Source organism: Symphodus melops, assembly GCF_947650265.1.
Source record: "Symphodus melops genome assembly, chromosome: 10".
NCBI classification, from domain to species: domain Eukaryota; kingdom Metazoa; phylum Chordata; class Actinopteri; order Labriformes; family Labridae; genus Symphodus; species Symphodus melops.
The window spans coordinates 17,553,336-17,574,677 of NC_136700.1; the positions used below are offsets into that span (position 1 = coordinate 17,553,336).

At 40.4% G+C, this 21,342-nt stretch overlaps 1 protein-coding gene across 4 annotated transcripts in view; it reads right to left on the reverse strand.

Moving 5' to 3' along the window:
• The window catches only part of rap1gap2a (RAP1 GTPase activating protein 2a), an 87,559-nt gene that overhangs the window by 59,930 nt on the left and 6,287 nt on the right, over positions 1-21,342 (reverse strand). For 2 of the 4 annotated variants that reach the window (XM_079353774.1, XM_079353772.1), the window contains exons 1-2: positions 10,711-10,838; positions 9,169-9,204 (exon numbers count right to left, since the gene is read on the reverse strand). In XM_079353774.1, coding sequence (XP_079209900.1) covers positions 9,169-9,204; positions 10,711-10,754 — 80 coding nt within the window. In that variant the 5' untranslated portion in view covers positions 10,755-10,838. Of the gene's footprint in view, positions 1-9,168; positions 9,205-10,710; positions 10,839-21,342 lie in introns of those variants that run through there. The other 2 variants (XM_079353773.1, XM_079353775.1) reach the window with 1 other exon arrangement.

Consider the following 21,342-nt stretch of genomic DNA (forward strand, 5'->3'; position numbering starts at 1 on the left):
CTTAAGTTAATACTTTGTAGCGCCACCTTTTGCTGCGATTACTGCTGTAAGTCGCTTGGGGTATGTCTCTATCAGTTTTGCACATTGAGAGACTGGAATATTTGCCCATTCCTCCTTGCAAAACAGCTCGAGCTCAGTGACGTTGGATGGACAGCGTTTGTGAACAGCAGTTTTCAGTTGTTTCCACAGATTCTCGATTGGATTCAGGTCTGGACTTTGACTTGGCCATTCTAACACCTGGATATGTTTATTTGTGAACCACTCCATTGTAGATTTTGCTTTATGTTTTGGATCATTGTCTTGTTGGAAGACAAATCTCCGTCCCAGACTCAGGTCTTTTGCAGACTCCATCAGGTTTTCTTCCAGAATGGAAGATGGATGTATTTGGCTCCATCCATCTTCCCATCAATTTTAACCAGCTTCCCCGACCCTGCTGAAGAAAAGCAGGCCCAAACCATGATGCTGCCACCACCATGTTTGACAGTGGGGATGGTGTGTTCATGGTGATGAGCTGTGTTGCGTTTATGCCAAACATAACGTTTTGCATTGTTGCCAAAAAGTTCAATTTTGGTTTCGTCTGACCAGAGCACCTTCTTCCACGTTTGGTGTGTGTCCCAGGTAGCTTGTGGCAAACTTTAAACAACACTTTTTATGGATATCTTTAAGAAATGGCTTTCTTCTTGCCACTCTTCCATAAAGGCCAGAGTTGTGCAGTACACGACTGATTGTTGTCCTGTGGACAGAGTCTCCCACCGCAGCTGTACATTTCTGCCGTTCATCCAGAGTGATCATGGGCCTCTTGGCAGCATCTCTGATCAGTTTTCTCCTTGTATGAGCTGAAAGTTTAGAGGGACGGCCGGGTCTTTGTAGATTTGCAGTGGTGTGATACTCCTTCCATTTCAATATTATCACTTGCACAGTGCTCCTTGGGATGTTTAAAGCTTGGGAAATCTTTTTGTATCCAAATCCAGCTTTAAAGTTCTCCACAACAGTATCTCGGACCTGCCTGGTGTGTTCCTTGTTCTTCATGATGCTCTCTGCGCTTTAAACTGACCTCTGAGACTATCACAGAGCAGGTGCATTTATACGGAGACTTGATTACACACAGGTGGATTGTATTTATCATTATTAGTCATTTAGGTCAACATTGGATCATTCAGAGATCCTCACTGAACTTTTGGAGAGAGTTTGCTGCACTGAAAGTAAAGGGGCTGAATAATTTTGCACGCCCAATTTTCAGTTCTTTATTTGTTAATACAGTTTGAAATATCCAATAAATTTCGTTTAATTATGTTTAATGCCTGAAATGTGGCAAAAGGTCGAAAAGTTCAAGGGGGCCGAATACTTTTGCAAGGCACTGTGTATATATATATATATATATATATATATATATATATATATATATATATATATATATAAAACAGACACTTTATGAACATTAGTGATTGTGAACATACTCTGGTAGACAGATATTATATATGTATAACAGACCTGCACTCATGACGAAACAGCTGTCTGCCAAAGCTGTGCTGGGATGTGGCGGCGGCTGGGAACCTCATACTTCGGCTCCAAAACACTTAGAAGATGACTAGCTTTTGTTATTTTTATCGCACACGGGTTGTCTTTTGACATTTTCTCCCACTTTTCCAGCGTTAGCTGCAAAGTTGGCTGTAGCTGTCTCACACTGCTAGCTTTAACAAACTCAGTAATCTGAAATATCTCCATACCACTGACTCAAGAGGGGTGTGCGCCCGCCATAAAGTGGAATTGATGCCATTGTATACACATAGTTTTACGAGGACGAGTACATTGGACCGATGCCGAATACTAGTATCTTGGCATCCCTAGTTTTTGGTATAGAGTTGTTTTTTTTCAGCAGCTTACTTGTGGTCAGAGCAGAGACAATATACAGCCTACATAAACATATGGCATATTGCATGAAGGCGCATTGACTGCATATTGTCTGAGAAGGACAATATATATTCAATCAAGAAAAACAGGATTGGGATACAGAATCTCCTGTCAATCAATCAATCAATGGAGCAGAACATATTATATTGTAGGTGTCATGTTACCATTCAAATCTTGGTCTCTTCTGTGTATCTACCATTTCCCTTTGCATCACACATTCTTTGGGTTAAAAGGGGAATACTCTCTGTGGTTGGCCCTATAGGCAACCATAAATACAAGTCAGATTATTCTTGGATGATCATGTTTGATGCAGTGACAGCTTATTCAGGCTGGAAGGCAATACAACAAGGGCCCATCACCATGGTAATAAAGGACCATCCCAGTTTTAGTTGCCATGGCAACAGCCTTGGCTCCCCATAGGATGTTACCTCCTATACAGTATGGCTGAAAAACTCAAAACACTTGTCTTGCAGTGATGACCTATACAGACAGATATGCACTTGGTTTAGGGTTTTGTATACAAAACCTTAAACCAAAAAAGCTTTTTATCCTATAAAAAGCTTTAAAAAATATTAAAATTAAAAACTTTTCTGTGAGAAATCGGTTTGAAAGCTCCCACGGTACGAGCATAAGAAGTAAAAAAAAAAAAAAAAGAAGTTCACAGTGATATGACAAAGAATTCAAGGCTGGCTTGTTACAGCTCCAACAGGTAGCCATGTTAACGGGTAGGACAGTGCTTGACACTCATTTAGCAAGTGTACAAATTGAGAAATTGCTCACTCTAGTGCACAGTTATTTGCACTGCAGGTGTTTTCTCTTAATTTCTCCGTCTGTGGTACTATATGACTCATAGTTTAAGCTCCCTCTTGTGGACAGATCACAAAAAAGAGGAACTTTGCTCTGCTTCTCTGGCCGTTGAAGGAGGGAGGACAGCATCAAATAAATAAATAAACAAGAACAGTTAAAAACATTTTATTATCTTCGTTATTAGTTATTTTCGTTCAAACAAGGTGTAACTTTTGCAATTGAATCTTGAATAAACAGCATTGCAGATATAATTGTATGAAAATTATAAGATGTAGTCTGAAAGTTTACCATAAATCAAAGTGCATTTAAAAATACATTTTAATCAAAAATGGCATGTGTTAAAAAAGCTGCCATGACTTGTATGATTGTCGGCCTTTTTATTTGTTGGGTTTGAATATGCGAAAGCTGAGGATGTTGCACTTCCTCTCTTGAGCGCTTGAGGATGGGTGGAGTTGCACACATCCCTAACTAAAACTGTTACAAGTACTTTGTGGTCATAGTTTCGCTACTGGTTTCTCACACACACACACTTCTGCAGTCACCCATAGTTAGAGGAAAAAACACACACACATGCCAGAGGAGCTGTTTTCTCATCTTAAAATAATGATCTGAAAATGTGCTGTGGGAAGAGAGACGTTCCATGCAAAAAGTTCTGTATTACAGTGAAAGTATTGTTTATACTGAATACTAACAGGTTTACCAAAGCAAAGGCTTATTTATACCCTTCTATCTGCACTCCTTTATTATTTTACAGGCAGCAGTCTGTAACTGTGTACACTACATCATCAAACATGTCTAATCAAGAAAAAGCTCATAAAGGCATATGTAGGCTCTCTGAGACTAATCCTTTCTTCACTGTGTAAAAGCAAAGTCTTAATCTTTAATTAGCCATCACCTGAAGTTCATATGAAACCAGCATAAATGTATTTTTGTGTTTGTGAAGTGGTGGACAATACCTACCAAACTCCTGTGTAAAATACAAGGTGCACCAGGAGATAAGGTAAATGTCAGACTTCAGAAATAGCAGCTGACCGTTTGCTCTTTTCTCTGATGCTTGCAGACACAACATTTACACTCAGCCACTAAAATCTCGGCTTGGGAACCAAATGCAAACGTTGTTGGTTTTGTTTTTGTTTGTTTTTTTTAGAAAAAGGCAATCCTTCTCTCTCAATCTACCTGCCTAGCCACATACAACTAGGACAGACAAAAATATCAATTCCTGAAATTATATGGATAAATTGAAATTGAGAAAAATAAATATGGACATGGTTTAAAAAAATAATCTTTTATTATATTTAATTTAGTTAAAAGGTCAATAACATGCTCCCCACCTTGCTCCAGAAAGTGTGGTCTGCATGATTGCAGCCTTATAATTTAGATATGCAATCGAAAATACCACAGGCATTCCTGGATCTAAGTAGCTACTTGTCTCTTGACTAGAGGTAACGAGTCTACTAGCCGAATACTTAGCAGGAGGGGCCAAGGAGGATGGAAATAATGTATGACAAGTACAGTATCTCTTAAGGATCAGCTGGCTGTAGAGTCTCTCGTCCCTATCAATGATGATAACTGAAGGTTGGTTCTTTTAGACTTAACATTGTGGAAATCTACCAGATGACCAGCAGCTCTACCAATATAAATAAGGGCTTTTTTACAGCCCTATTAAAAACAGAGTTTATCTGTATCTGAGGCTGTGATGAAAGTATATTGACTCAAGGGCTTTATGACTAGAGCCTTTACATTTCCTGAAGAAACTCATAAAACACAATACAAAAATGAGAACACTTTTACCCATCATGTCCTGCTACACTTTACAAACTGATAGTAATCTTCTCTTCTCCTCCCTCTTCTGTTAATGCAGCAATAAAGTCACTTCATCTGGTGACATGTTCATACAATGATGAAACACAATCACAGAAAACCATCTTGATTGAAAATTATGTTAAATTATATTACTTAACATTATGTTATATTGTATCATATCAGCTCATGGAATTGATAACAGTTAAGCAACTAATATCCCCAAACTTACAAAACACAATGGAAAGTTAGCATCTCGATTTGTTTTGTACATCAGTAAAGTTATAAGCAGTCAAAGGTATGCATTTAAGAGCTCTTGAAAGACAAAGAAGAAAAACAATCGTAATAATAGTTATCAAGGCATTGAGAAAAAAAAGTCAGACAGCATTTACTTACCACAGTTTGCGAGGCATTGTCAAACCCTTTTACAAATATGATCAGTTCACCCTCTACCTCTCAGTCTCTCTCTCTCTCTGTTTCATCTTGTCACTCCTTTATTATCCCTGGTTTTCTGTTTATAATATTCATTCACCCTCACCACCACTTCAAGACAAAACCCATAAAACAGATGCATGTGTTTGCAGTGCACACACACACACACACACACACACGCATAAACACTCTGCAGGCTTCAAGGACACACGGTTTGATTATGCAGTTATTAATGAGGAGATGTGGGTTCAGTGAGATCTCTCTGTGCTAAACATGAGTAAAGGAGTGGGAATTATTAATGAACAAAGGTGGCAGAGAAAGGGAGAGAAAGTTGGCATATGGGAGAAATAAAAGAACCACAATGAGCTCGGGGTAGACCAGACAAAATACACTCATCAGACCTGCTGCTCTACAGCTGCAAACTTTGAAGTCAGACATACAGCTGATGCATTTGTTCAGGTGGCCTTTTACTTCCCTGGTTCACCTTTACCTTTCTGTGATCTACTCTTCCTTTGTGGCTTTATTTTACGTTATACTACTGTCTGTGTTGATGCTTTACTGTGACTCTTATGTATTTGTAAAGGAGGATGCAATGAACCATTCATGAAACAGTGATTTATTTAATCTAAATGTATCTGTATTCTACACACTTTATTTTACTACACATATGGTCATACTGTATAATAGGTTACATTTTCCATAAAAACAATAATTACAAAAATAACAATACACACAAAAGAAACAACAATAGTTAATCATTTAAATCACAATAGGTCACAACTGCTCTGGTTTGCTGTAAACCAGCACTCTACCTCTGTTGAAAGCACTTTATCAGATGGGCCATTTTGGTACAGAAGCAAATTCTGATTTATTGTTAGTATCCCTTCAAAAGTAGCTATGCCGTATCAGACAATATACTGTCAGATAAACAATGGCACATACAAGCAAGGTGAATCAACAAGTATTAAGCAGTTGCTTATTACTTCCTGTAGGCTACCCTTTCATTTCTTTTAACAATCAGGATATCAAATTAAGACATGGGCACAGCTACTCAAAATGTAAAGCAGTTTACCGTTAAGCCATGAATAAAGACTTTAAATGTAATAGCAGTAAATCATTTAATTCTGTTAATAATTAAATTCCATTAATAACTGATGTTAAATGTTGGCTTAAACGTTAACATTAACTAATATTGTAAAAAATAAAATAAATGTCAGCTTCTTGCAAAGTCAATAGATTAAAATTCTCAAAGGCCATGATGAAAAAACTAATTGTACTCCAGAAGCATATTCATGTAAGTCAAGCACCATTTCACAATAAAAGTAACAGAGGCAGAGATGGGCATGGCTCGCTTTTTGATGTAGGCAGCATGCCATAGCCATGTTGTGCATCTCATCATGTAATTGCAGGGTTTGGCATTAACGGAAATGGAATTTACTGTAAGTTAATGGTTTCGATAAGTGTTTCTCAATTTATTGTCAACTTGAGAAAATAATACAATTAATGCAGGTATTGTTACTACATATTTCTATTTTTCCAAATGGACGTGAGAGCCCCCATCATCTCTCCTCTCTTTTATACTGCATGTACATGATATTTGCAGCAACAGACAAACTTGAGGCACTTGCCAGCACCCCTCAGAACTTGGTGCCCAAGACAACTGCCTATATCTCCCTAAAGCTGGTCTGCACCTCACGGAGAAAACTGATTTCCCAATGAGGACTCCAATTACCGGTATGTATTTTACAATTGCTCCTTGATCTATGTATCTGTCAAGTAGAATGATTCTTTAAAGAATATTTGGTGATAACTTGTTAATATTTATTGGTATTTTAATGTTTTTTTTTGGAACATAAGAAATTCTAATTGAGTTAGTTTTAGGTTTTACTTCATAGTATAAAGTATTTCAGAAACCCTCCTTCCCTGTTTGTGTGTGAAGCGCCTCCACAAGCAGTTCCACTTCAGATTCACTTCTCTATTCGTCTTTTTCCCCTAATTGGGTACAAGTATAAGCTTAAGTTGACACATACAAGTCCTTTCTTGCAGAGAGTTACTCCTGTTCACCTGTTGTTTTTGTTTTAGCTGTATGCACTTTAAGGTGAAGCCAAGTAATCTCGTTGTACAACTTGTATAATGACAATAAAGGCATTCTATTCTATTCTCACTCTAAACTGTATAATGTTTGTTTGTGCACGATTTTCAAATGCCCACAATTGTTATTCAACAGCTGGAAAGGAAGTCATGACACACAGAGCAACTCCAGAGCTGAAGGTCTACCTGCCAAGTAACAGAAGCAGACATTGAACGTGCGCGTTTATGTGTGTGTGTGTGTGTGTGTGTGTGTGTGTGTGTGTGTGTGTGTGAGTATGTGTGTGTGTAAATGAGTAAGATACTTATAATCGATCATATTAGAGTAGCTATAATCTGATCTTTATCTGCAAAAAAAAAAAGGTATGCAAGTTCTTTTCAAAATATTATAACATTATTGTGTGTGTTAATGAAAATATTTTGTATTTAAAGTTCGGTTCCAAATAGGACCTGGACAAAGCCTGAAGAATAAACTAAAGTGGCAGAAACAGTTTCTAAATTCAGGCTCCAAATGTTCTTAAATTCTCGTACCAATAAACTATGATGTTTATAGAATGCTTGACCTATGAAAGAGATGGTGACTAGATTTGAAGACAGTACGTGAAGAAAGTTATGAAGCTGCTTAATTATTGCCTTAGAAGTTAATGACACACTTACAAAAACACACTGTGAAGCTCCTTATCCATCACTACAGCAACCTCATTTGTCCTATCATATAAATCCTCAAAGAACAAGCATTCACAAAATTAAGCAAATAATAGTTCCATACTATCTGCCCCTCAGTCCAAATTATTTTGACCTAATTATTATTAGGTAAATAGACCTTAAACCATCATTACACAATGAGATTTTTAGAGCCCATGAGTAATAAACAAAGTAAATAATTGTTGATTATATTCTTTTCTTTCCCAAAAAACAATCAAATAAAAATATACAAAACAGACTGCACCAGTGAAAATGCACGCTAACATGAACCAAGTGTGGGGCAACACAAGACAACTATTAAGTTGTTCACTCAATTTTAACAATAATAATGAGAAATGATTGAAGCTAATTTGTCTTTAAGTAAGAAACATAATGTAAAGTATCCTGCAAAATGTTTCTTCATTAGTCCTATGTTTTTGACCGACCAATTCTTTTCTCGAGCAGTCAACCATCTACACCTCTGAGACCAGAGTTAATCAAGGGAAAAAACAGAACACAACAGTTTAGTCCTAGTTTTTCCATAAATTTGGGAGATCTGAAACAGTGGTTTCTAGCTCTGACGGCTAACTGGCAGTCTTAAGGACAAGAAATCATAAAGTTTTTATCCAACAATTTTATTGAAACATATATTTATGTCACCCTAAAAGTTAAATATGCCCTCTATAAGGGTCACTGAATAAAATCCTTTGGTAATGTCTTTGCATGTCTGCACTGTTTTTTTAAGAACCTGATGTATTTATGTATTTGTATACTTAATTAATAATTATCATTATATGTTTGATGTGAATGATGGCTGCAGTGAAGAGCCCAGACAAATTTATAATAATAATAATAATAATACATTTTATTTTCAAAGCACTTTACATTTTTAAAATCTCAAAGTGCTACAGAGTTTAAAAGGATAAAAGAGTAGTTAAAAACACATAAAACGTAAAAAGCAGAAGAAAAAAAATTCTCACTTTGGGAGACAATAAAGTTATTCTTGAATCTCTTGGTAGTTGTTACATGCCTGTTACAACTGCCCCCAATGCCCCAAAAGGTTGTCATGTGTATGTACCTCCAGCCAGCAGCGAAGGCTGAGTTGAAGGGGAAGGAGGCAACTTAACAAAGAGCAGCCATGGAACTGGTGGGCAAAGTAGCTGCCTAATAATGCCTTACAAGTGCCAAAGTGACCATCACAGAGAGACAACCAGCTCTGGACTTCCTGCCAGTTTACATGAGGGCATACCAGCGACAAGACTTCTAGGTATTAATGGTGATGTCAACGCTTACACCGTTTACCGTTGCTAAAGCCTCTGAAGCACTTGTCCTTTTGTGAATGCTGGGGCAGCAGTTTGCAGTTGAAGAGGCTGACTATGACAAATTAAGGGACAATGTATGAAGCCTGTAAACACCAAGGAGGGATTTTTGAAATAAATAACTTACCTGGCTTTAAGTGCAGACAAAGTGGACTTGTCAATCCTGAAGAACAAACACAGGAAAAAGACACACATGCACACATGAATATTAATGATCACACCTATGATTCAAATTGCTTGAAAAAATATTAAAGCAATTATTGAGTGATTAAAACAAATAATGGTGACTGGTAAATTGACTTGCATAGCCCTTTTTTAGTCTTCTAAATACATAGTGTTTTTACACTACATGTCACATTCACGCATGTCACATGTAAACTTCCCAACAGTAACAATTCATTCAAATACTTCATATGCTGCTCATGTAGCAGTGTCTTGCCCAAGGACACTTTGCCATGTGACTGCAGGAGCTGGGAATTAAACCCCCACCGTCTGAATGACAGACTACTGACTATGACACTGAGCCATTAAGTAGATAAAACTTGGGCACAGGGATTGTATACAGTCAAGGTCAGTGTCATTGTTAAGTCACAGCCAGAGACTAGAGCGTGTTATGCATCAACAAGCTGGTCAGACTGGTTATGAGGGGTATCAGTGTTTTCAAGTGATTACTGTCCAATGATTTGTCTTTGCATATTGTGCTTTAGTTTAGTCTGGGGAAACAAAGATATCGGTTTAACAAAGCCTGGTTAAAATCAAAACATTAGAGGCCTATAGTATCCTTTTTGTCCAATTGTATAAAGACTTCAACAAATATTGATTCTTCAGTTTCTGTGATGTGAATTAGAGTTATTTATGTTAATTCTCCTTTAGAGTTACTCAACACTTTTTCAGCTGTTGACAGTGGAAGCACTCCCCAGGACAAAAGGTGCCAGCACCCTTGAGAAATCTTCTGTTTTTGTAAACGATACTGTATCTGAGTAGTTACATCTAAATTGCTGCCCCTCAGCTCTTTCAATTTAAAGTCTGCCTCAGCCCAAGTGAGACTAAATCTGAGTGTGTCAGTATATTCAAGCACTAAAGGGTTCCCTGGCAGCTTCTTCAGCGCTGTATCCTGTAAACACGTATAACAGGAGAAAATGACTGCATAGAACTGTGTCCACAGACCCATAACAGGACAGCAACAACAAAAACAACAGACATTGACAGCAGGCAGAGACAAAGAAGTCTGTTGATAGAAATGAACAGAGATATCACAGAGAGAAGCTGGCACACACACACACACACACACACACACACACACACACACACACACACACAAAGGCTGTCAAGCAGAGGACAGTGTTAGAGGAGAGGTGTGACATACAGGATCCGCCTCAGTCTCCACCCATCCTTCCTTTCAGAAAAAAGGTTTACATTTTACCAACACACACACACAGACACACATTACAAAAAAATATTCACTTTCACTAATAATCTGCCTATTTGTTTATAATGCCGATAGTAAATTTACCATTACTGTGGAATGGTAAATGAATTTAGACACAAATGACACAAATTTGAAAATTCAGAGTATGAATTATACATAATATAATAAAATATAATATACAGAGTATACAACTCATTCAGACACAAATTTATAATAGCTTTCAATAAAAAAGCAACACACCATCCGAATCCACCAAATGAAACGCTTCTCCTCCGCCTCAGCATTTTGACAGACTGAACTTCTCCGGAGTCTCTCACTTTCAGCCTCCCTCCTCTGGGTAAAACTCTGTTGTCAGTCTCTGTCTCTCATTTCTGTTTGTACTTGCTCTCTGTGTCTCACTCACCCAATCGTTGTCCCTCCCTTCCCCTCCCTCAGTCCCCCCTCTCTCTATTGGCTCTTTTTTTTCTCTTTTTATCTTCTTCTTGGCACCCCCTCCCAAAGCTGACATTCTGGAGTTGGCAACTTGACCTTTCAACTTTTTTCCTACAGCACAACTTGCTCTTTGGCTTCATCAGACTGTTTGACACATGCATAATTTGAAAATACAGAGGTATAAACTCATTACAAGGGGAGGAGCAAGGTAATGCAATCTCATATCTAACCACTTGTGCTTGTTTCACACAAACAGAAAAAAATCACATCAACGCTGTTCTCTATACCACCAGGTAACATGTTTGCTTCCAGCATTGTGGATCTCATTTGTGAATTTATTTAAATCTATAGTCTCCAGAAGCCTTACACTACTGCATTATAATAATGGACAGATAATACTTAAATCGTATTTCAGGATGATTCAAATCATAATCTCTAATTCTAACATGAATCGAACGTTCATTTTTGCCTATTTTTAAGTCATCCAATGTAGGAAATTACATAGACTTCTTTGAGCCACCAAATGGTCTGAAAGAATAGAGGTGCAAGAGAGCCACAGGAGGGCATACTTTTTCTCAGACAACACCATACAAATGTAAATGTAATTTGATTATCACAGAGTCACTGTCTCCAGAAGGACAGGATACAGTAAACTTCAAACAACCATTGTAATGTAAAGATCACCATTTGTTAACTGTAAGGTCACCTCCTCTGGCTTGCATATAAGGATTTGTAATGTGAAGGTTCGAGAGAGAACGCTGCAGACTGGCTTGTTTCCATAAATCTAGCTGATTGATACATGCCCAAAGATGGTTGCTATATGAGGGGAGCAACAATAAAATAAAACCCAGGGAAAATAAATGGAAAAATAAATATAAGCATAGATTTAAATGTATAGCATGTAAAATCCACCACCAGGGGGCTCTTATTCAAAACAATAATAAAAGAAGACATGTTGAGGCTTGCGGTGTATCCTGGAAGTCAAAACAAACAAACTGAGTTGGATCAATAGGAATGGGAGAAACTGAGAAAGACAATGACAATGTATCCAAGTATAATTTATGTGGCGTTTTTTAAAACTTTTTTTTATCACAGCTGCACATATAGCGACAGAACGGCAGCTTTTAGTTGCAGCTAGCAATAGCTTATGCAGCGGTCTTTGACGTAACAGTGTCAACGGTGTTTCCTTGACAATGATCAACATTTCAGTGTGTTTCTCAATATGCATTCTTGTCTGTTCTTGCGTTCTGGCTTACCCATGAAACGTCATCTTTAGCAATCAAGTTACTGTCCCATTGCACAAGTTGACATTGCGTCAAGAACGGTTAAAATATCCAGAAGTGTGCTCGGCACTCCCCTTTTTCCGAGGATGTATGGATTGGTGACAATTCTGAGTGGATATTGTCCAGCATGCAGTTTGATATCCTACGGTATCCATAGAGATTGTAGCTGCCATCAACACCCGGTTAATCTTTTTTCTGTAATTGTAATTTACAAGTTCTGATTGACTTCTTATTTATTGCTATTGCTTTGTAACTACCACAAACCGCTAAACCCCACAAATTCAAAACATATAGGGACACATAGGGAAAAAAGACAAACATTAAACCAGTATTGAGAGACTATCTTTATTATTATTTTAAATAAGCATTTCGTTGTTTATGTACATCAGTGATTGGATGCCCATAAAGTTGAGTGGTATACATCCGACAGGCTACACTTTGGTACGCCCCAGAATGCTTTGCTTTGCTGAAGGGTTACCTGGAGGAACGCATCATCTGACAGTTGTGTTTTTGTGAACTCGTGAGCTTGCAAGAAAGGTCTTCCAAGAACAACTCCCAAGAACAATTCCACGAGAATGAAAGTCCGTTCTTAACATTGAGAAATTTGTCTGTTGTGGCGGCTCATTATGGCGGCCGCCTACAAGACACGTCCCGTTACAATTATAAAATCATGTATTTCTCTGGCTTTGATAACTTTTAGAAATATTTAAGGTGATCTAAGTACTCAACTAAAAATATACATAATAATTTAAGTTAGATATTTGAATGTAAACATACCTCGCAATTCTACATTAGCTTTAAAGGATTTATAAACAAACTAAACAAACATGCTTCAACAAGTCTGCACTGGCAACTACTTCTTTTATTAATTCAAATTTTAAATATAGTTTTCTCTCCAACGTTATCCCAAGACGTGTGTTTATTTGAAGCATTTGATCATGGAGCACCATACGTTGTTTAAGAAATTGTTTCCATAGAAAAAACTTTTACCGAAACATTTCCTCATCCATTACCCCCACTGTATCTAGAAAATCGGACCTGTTCATCATACATGGTGGTGTATGAAGAAACTTTAGTGTTCTTTGTTCCTTGTGTTTCCCGCCTGTGTGATTACCCTGATTGTCGTCACCCGTCTCGTTAGTCTCACTTGTGTCCAATCAACCCTGTCTATTTAGCCTCTGTGTTTTTCCTCAGTCCTTTGTCATTTCATTGTCTATTGATAGTCAATTTCTCTCTTGTAGTGTTAGTCTGTCATGAGTGTCCGTCGTTTGCTTTCCTGGATTTACTTTGTTTTTCTACACTCTGTGTTTGAGACATTTCGGATTTAAGTTTTGAGTAAGTTTGTTTTGTGTTTTTGCCTTTTGATTTAGTTTGCCTCTTGTTTTAAATAAATGTTTTTGGGTCCTCCTTCCCCATTTTCTACCTCTGTTCGTGACAATGCAGAGTAATGACTTAAAGGTTAAATTAAATAACACTAGTAAAGTGTAAATTGTTGCCAATTCAATTATTAGTAGTGTTACCTTTTTAACCTATTTTGAGTTAAATTGACACCGCTGAGTGTAATTAAATTACTCCGGCAAGAGTTTTTTGACCCCAGTGTGAAATATTTTGACACAATTTGGTGTCACTTTTTACTGAATTTTGAGTAAAATTAACTCTGAAATTTTAACTCTGACAAATGAGTAACTTTAAGGATATATTAACGCGTAACTCGTTTGGTTCGCTTGAAACGAACTAAACCTTTTCTGTAGGTGTGAATACAAACCATCGAACTCAGAAAGTCGTGAGTAGAACAGTTTGAGAAGTTATATTTCAGCTTCAGCTCTGACGATCACAAACAGAGCAGCATGGAGACATTAAACATTAACATGAAAATACAATTCAAAGCCATAAGAAGCTATTCATAATTGCACATCTTCATCTAAAATTCTCCAGTTTTTTTAAGTCTCTATTGAAAGATGAAGTATATCAGGGAAAAATAATCATTAAATTAACAGACTAGCCGAATGTAAAATCATATGGGACACATGAAGTGTTCCCCCCCTTTTGGTTCAGCTCCAGGAGCTCTACGATCAAAAATCTGATTGTTCAGAGATTGGGCAGGGATTTTCGAAGTTTGACCTCTTATCTCCAACATAACCTGCTCCGGAGCAGGTTGGGTGTGCAGCATAAATTATCGTGGTGATATACCCAGGAAAGACATAAATGACAGGACTGAAAACCCAGAAGTGAACACAAGAACTCTGTTTTTCCACCATAAAAATCATCCTGCAACCACCTGATATTCTCATACCTCATTTGTACTCCACAGCCCACTGTAACACCCTCATGATCTTTTTCAATTTGTAAATGGAAAACATTCATCAGCAATTGCCCTCCTTAAATCATTCAGCAGCCTCTCCCATCTATCCAGCCTCCTACCATCATGTCTCTTCCTCTTTACAGTTTTCATGTCCCAACTGTTGCTGATATTTCTAGCATCATCCAAAACTCTAAGTTTTCTACCTCTCAAGTGGATCCCTTACCTTACCACCTGGTCAAAGCCTGTCTATCCTCTCTGTCCTCTTCTATAACTAGCACCATCCAGTCCTCTCACCTATGGTCCTGTTCCATCATCCTTTAAAATAGCTGCAATTACTCCAATGCTTGAAAAACCTGGCGCTGATCCCAATAACCACAATAATTTACCATTTTTTCTCAAAAATACTGGAAAGAGTAGTCACAGCTCAGGTTTACACACCTCTGGCAACAACCCGTTTGAAGAACTCCAGTCTTGTTTCTGTCCGCTTAATAGCACTGAAATATCCCTGGTAAAAATCACAAATCTCCTAGTGGCAGCTGACTCTGGAATTTTAACAATACTCATCCTCCTTGTCTTAAGTGCAGCTTTTGACATATCACCCTCCTAGACCGACTAGCCTCAATTGGATTCACTGGAACCTTTCTCACCTGGTTCAAGTTATATCTCTCTGGTTGTTCAACTTAAAAAATTCAGATCACAGCTCTACCCTAGGGCTCTGTCTTGGGTCCTCTCCTTTACATCATATACCTATTCCTATCCCTCGGTCACAATTTTGGTATTCACTTTCACTGCTATGCAGATGACACCCAGCTCCACCCGTCTTCCAAGTCCAACTCCGCCCTCCCGCCTTTGTCCCTCTCAGACTGTCTCCTTGAAGTTAAATCCTGGTTCTCGCATAACTTTCTCAAACTCAACAGCAACAAAACTGAAACTCTTCTGGTAGAAATTAAATCCACTCTGGCCAAGTCCAACATGTCTGCCATAACTATCGACAACTCCACAGTCCATCCCTGCCCCCAAGTAATGAGCCTGGGTGTCATCCTCGACAGCACTCTCTCCTTTGAAGCACACATCAATAACATCACTGGGTCAGCATATTTCCACCTGCGCAACATCAACCATCTTCGCCCAACTCTTACACCAAACAGCACCGCCATCCTTGTCAATGCCCTGGTCACCTCCCGTATAGACTATTGCAATTCTCTCCTCTCCGGTTTACCTTTCAAGCTATTACTTCAGTCCTTCAACAACTTAACTTGCTCTCCATCAAAAACCACATTGGTTTTAAAATTCTCCTTCTCACCTTCAAGGCTCTCCATAATCTCGCACCTCTGTATCTTTCCGATCTCCTTCACACCTACTCACCCTCCTGGACCCTCCATTCTGCCTCTTCCATGCTCCTCACCACACCTCCTTTCCACCTTTCATCAATGGGGTCTCGAGCATTCAGCTGTATAGCCACCCCGACTCTGGAACTCTCCCACAATCCATATCAACTTTCTCAAAAAATTCACCTTTTTAGATTAGCCCAACCTGTATGGCCCCACATTCCTCACTGTTGTTGCTTTGTTTTTGTGTAGCTGATAGTATTAGTGTTTTATTGTGTTGTTTGTATTTTTCTTTAAGGTAAACTTGAGTGTCATGAAAGGCGGCCATAAATAAAATGTATTATTATTATTACTATTTAGCCATGTATATATTATTGTTCTTACTTCTATCATGTTTGTTTTTCAATTTATTACTTTTTAAAATTGAGAGCACATGTTACAGAAGACACATTTCTCATGCGTAATGAAGCTGATTCTGATCCTGATCCAGTGATAACAATCCTCAGTGATCATCCAGCATATATCACATATGTATTATTGTACAGAAACAGAAAATGTACTTACATTGCAATATAGATTTATTAAATGTGTAAAAAAATCAAAGGGACAGCTTTTCTTTATTGTTCCTGTCTTGATTTAAAACATTGCTTCTCTCCATTGTTTTAAGTGAAGCACCTCCTCCACATTGTCCTAAACTGGGAAACTTTTCACCATTACCACATTTCTGTTACCATGGAAACGTTAGTAAGTGGGTTAGGTGTAAGCACCTAACAGCAACCTGTTGATGGATTACACTTTCAAGCATTTTGTTTATCAATTTTCATCTGAATGGCAATGTGACATTTCATCCCAAATGCTTATTCAGTTAACAACTAAAGAACTTCAAGTAAGTCCACTATCAGGAAAAAAGCTTAATTTGGCATAACCTGATGACTGAAAGGCTTCAGAGACATTTCTGTGATGTGTGTCTTATGAGGGAAATTACTTTCTAAAGATAAATCCTCTGCTAAAAAAGTGTGTTGAATTGTTTTTAAGTTTTCACATCTATTTATGTTTTAACTGTGTTCTATCTGATATTAAGGATATATATGATAGTGCAGTCATGTATGCAATTACTGAACTGTTGTTTTATAAATGAAACTGAAACAGAACATTTTTCAAATTGACCAAATCAAAAAGAAAATTGTTAAATGACAAACTTGTTTCTGTTCCTTGTCTTACTCTCAATAGCTTTCTCTGCATCGTCCATGAGCAGGAACTGTAGACTTGGAAAAAGGATGTTTCCATCTTTGTTGCCTTATCTTTGTGCCTCCCTCGCAAAATTCTCCCTTTCAGCATATCTTACCCCAGCATGCAATACGTCATTTAGTCATTACATGAATTCCTAGGGAGTTAAATACACCCACTCAAACATGAGGGATCTCCCCCTTGCCGTCATCTTTCTATCCTTGCCTCCATCAATCCCTTTATCCTGTGTCTTTCGTTGGTAACTTAGATGTATTCCTGGAGGGTTGAAGATTTAGATACCAAGCTTGTGCTCAGCTTTAATTGCTCCTATTTCAACCAAATCCATTACCATCTTTTAAAATGCACAGACCGATGGAAAATCATCTCCTTCACCTCAGGCTAGAATCATCTCAGCACTTTGCGAGGACCTAGGCTATATAGATGTATGGAGAGCTCAACACGTGGCTGAAAAAGAATATACTTTTTTTTCAAATGCTCACAAATCCTATACTAGGATTGATTATTTCTTTGTCCCAAGAAGCATGTTATCTCTGACCATGCTGCTGTGTTCATACACTATAATTTAAAGAACCCAGTAAACCAAACTAGGCACTGGAAGTTCAATCCTTCTATCCTAACAGACCAATTCATATCTTACTTTAGAGAGGAGTTTCAGTTCTTTCTATCTGTTAATTCAGCTTCCACCAACGACCCCTCCCTGCTGTGGGAAACATCCAAAGCTTTTTCAAGAGGCCTTATTATATCTTATATGTCCACTAAGAGGCGAAGGCAGGACGAACAAAGAAAAATCTTAGAGTCCAAACTGAAACAGGCTGAAAAAGAACATGTCAAAAACTCATCTGTACAGAAGCTGAAGGAAATTTCTGCACTTAGATGCACTTTGAACTTACTATTAACAAAACGTGCAGAAGGCAAAATCAGACTTGCAAGACAAAAAATGTATGAACATGGAGATAAAGCAGGGAGATATTTATCATATCTGACGAAGAAAAAAGCAGATTCACGAATTATTTCCTCAGTTACAGACAGCCTGGGTAAACAGGCTTTTGACACCAAAACCATCAACAACACATTTAAAACTTTCTATGAAAATTTGTATAAATCTGGACTACAAACTGATGCAACTGAAAAAATTGAAGCTTTTTTCTCTTCTCTTAACTTTCCAAGTCTATCTGTTGACCAGAAAACATCTCTCCAAACTCCTATATCGAAGAAGGAAATCCTGGATGCTATTAAAGGGTTACAATCTGGTAAAGCTCCAGGTCCAGATGGATTCAGTGGCGAATTTTTTAAAGAGTTCCATGATTTGTTGACTGACCCCCTTTTAAATGTGTTTAATGACTCTTTTAAGAAAGAGGCACACATATCTCTAATCTTAAAAAAGGGCAAAATCCCAGAGGACTGTGCTTCATATAGGCCCATCTCCCTGTTGAGTGTGGATCTGAAGCTCCTCTCTAAAATATTAGCAACAAGACTAGAAAGCTTACTCCCTATTTTGATAAATGAGGACCAAACTGGATTCATCAAAGGTCGTAACTCATACAATAATATGCGCAGGTGACTAAATACAATTGAAGTTTTTCAACAGCGGTCTTTGAATGGTCTGGTGCTTTCTCTAGATGCTGAGAAGGCATTCGACCGTGTGGAGATTTATGTTTTATGTATTACACAAATTTGGCCTGGGTGAAAAATTTATAAACTGGATAAAGTTACTTTATATGAACTGAACTGCTACCTTATCGTGGTGGGGGAGTTTGAGCACCCGAATGACCCTAGGAGCTATGTTGTCGGGGGCTTTTGAGCCCCCAGCAGGGTCACCCAAGGCAAACAGGTCCTAGGTGACGGGTCAGACCAAAAGCAGTTCACAAAACCCCTATGACAGGAAGAAGATCAAGGACCGTGATGTCGCCCGGCATGGCGGAGCCGGGGCCCCACCCTGGAGCCAGGCCTGGGGTTGGGGCCCGCAGGAGAGCGCCTGGTGGCCGGGACTTTGCCCGTGGGGCCCGGCCGGGTTCAGCCCGAAAGGACGACGCGGGCCCGTCCTCCTGTGGACCCACCATCCACAGAGGAAGCCGTAGGGGTCGGGTGCAGTGTGGATCGGGCGGCAGTCAACGGCGGGGGCCTCGGCGACCCGATCCCCGGACGCAGCTTCTGGCGTTTGGGACGTGGAACGTCACCTCACTGGGGGGGAAGGAGCCTGAGCTTGTGCAGGAGGTTGAGAGGTTGAGAAGTACCCGGCCTTCTTGGAGTCCCTGGGAGGGGTACTGGACAGTGCTCCGACTGGGGACTCCATTGTTCTACTGGGGGACTTCAATGCTCACGTGGGCAGTGACAGTGAGATCTGGAGTGGGGTGATTGGGAGGAACGGCCTCCCTGATCTGAACCAGAGTGGTGTTCTGTTATTGGACTTCTGTGCTAGTCACAGTTTGTCCATAACGAACACCATGTTCGAGCACAGGGATGTTCATAAGTGCACGTGGCACCAGGACTCCCTAGGCTGGAGGTCGATGATAGACTTTGTGGTCGTGTCATCTGACCTCCGGCCGTGTGTCTCGGACACTCGGGTGAAGAGAGGGGCTGAGCTGTCAACTGATCACCACCTGGTGGTGAGTTGGATGCGCTGGCAGGGGAGGAAGCCGGTCAGACTCGGCAGGCCCAAACGTGTAGTGAGGGTCTGCTGGGAACGTCTGGCTGAACCCTCTGTTAGCGAGGTCTTCAACTCCCACCTCCGGACGAGCTTTTCACAGATCCCGGGGGAGGCTGGGTGCATTGAGTCCGAGTGGACCATGTTCTCCACCTCCATTGTCAAAGCAGCTGCTCTGAGCTGTGGTCGCAGGGTCTCTGCTGCCTGTCGTGGCGGCAATCACCGAACCCGGTGGTGGACACCGGAAGTAAGGGAGGCCGTCAAGCTGAAGAAGGAGTCCTATCGGGCGTTGCTAGCGCATAGGACTCCTAAGGCAGCTGACGGGTACCGGCAGGCCAGGCGTTCTGCAGCCCGGGCGGTCGTGGAGGCAAAAACTCGGGCCTGGGAGGAGTTCGGGGAGGCCATGGAGGAGGACTTTCGGTCGGCCTCGAGGAAATTCTGGCAAACTTCAGGAGGGGGAAGCAGTGCTTCACCAACACTGTTTACAGTGGAGGTGGGGAGCTGCTGACCTCAACTGGGGATGTAGTCGGACGGTGGAAGGAATACTTCGAGGATCTCCTCAATCCCACCTTTACGTCTTCCACTGAGGAAGCAGAGGCTGAGTGCTCAGAGGTGGATTCGTCCATCACCCAAGCCGAAGTCACCGAGGTAGTTGGCAAGCTCCTTGGTGGCAAGGCACCAGGGGTGGATGAGATTCGCCCTGAGTATCTGAAGTCTCTGGATTTGCAGGGGCTGTCATGGTTGACACGCCTCTGTAATATCGCGTGGAGGTCGGGGACAGTGCCTCTGGACTGGCAGACCGGGGTGGTGGTCCCTCTTTTCAAGAAGGGGGACCGGAGGGTGTGTTCCAACTACCGGGGAATCACACTCCTCAGCCTCCCTGGGAAAGTCTATTCCAGGGTACTGGAGAGGAGGTTCCAGCTGTTAGTCGAACCTCGGATTCAAGAGGAACAATGCGGTTTTCGTCCTGGCCGAGGAACACTGGACCAGCTCTACACTCTCCAGCGGGTGCTCGAGGGTTCATGGGAGTTTGCCCAACCAGTCCACATGTGCTTTGTGGATTTCGAGAAGGCATTCGACCGTGTCCCTCGCGGCGCCCTCTGGGGGGTGCTCCGTGAGTATGGGGTTCGGGGCCCTTTGCTAAGGGCGGTCCGGTCCTTGTACGACCGGAGCAGGAGTATGGTTCGCATTGCCGGTATAAAGTCGGACCTGTTCCCGGTGCTCATTGGCCTCCGGCAGGGCTGCCCTTTGTCACCGGTTCTGTTCATTACTTTTATGGACAGAATTTCTAGGCGCAGTCAGGGGCCGGAGGGGGTCCGGTTCGGGGACCACAGGATCTCGTCTCTGCTTTTTGCAGATGATGTGGTCTTGTTGGCTCCGGACCTTCAGTGTGCACTGGGGCGGTTCGCTACCGAGTGTGAGGCGGCTGGGATGAGGATCAGCACCTCTAAATCTGAGGCCATGGTTCTCGACCGGAAAAAGGTGGTTTGCCCCCTTCGGGTCGGTGGGGAGTCCTTGCCCCAGGTGGAGGAGTTTAAGTATCTCGGGGTCTTGTTCACGAGTGGGGGGAAGATGGAGCGTGAGATCGACAGACGGATCGGTGCGGCGTCTGCAGTCATGCGGTCGCTGTATCGG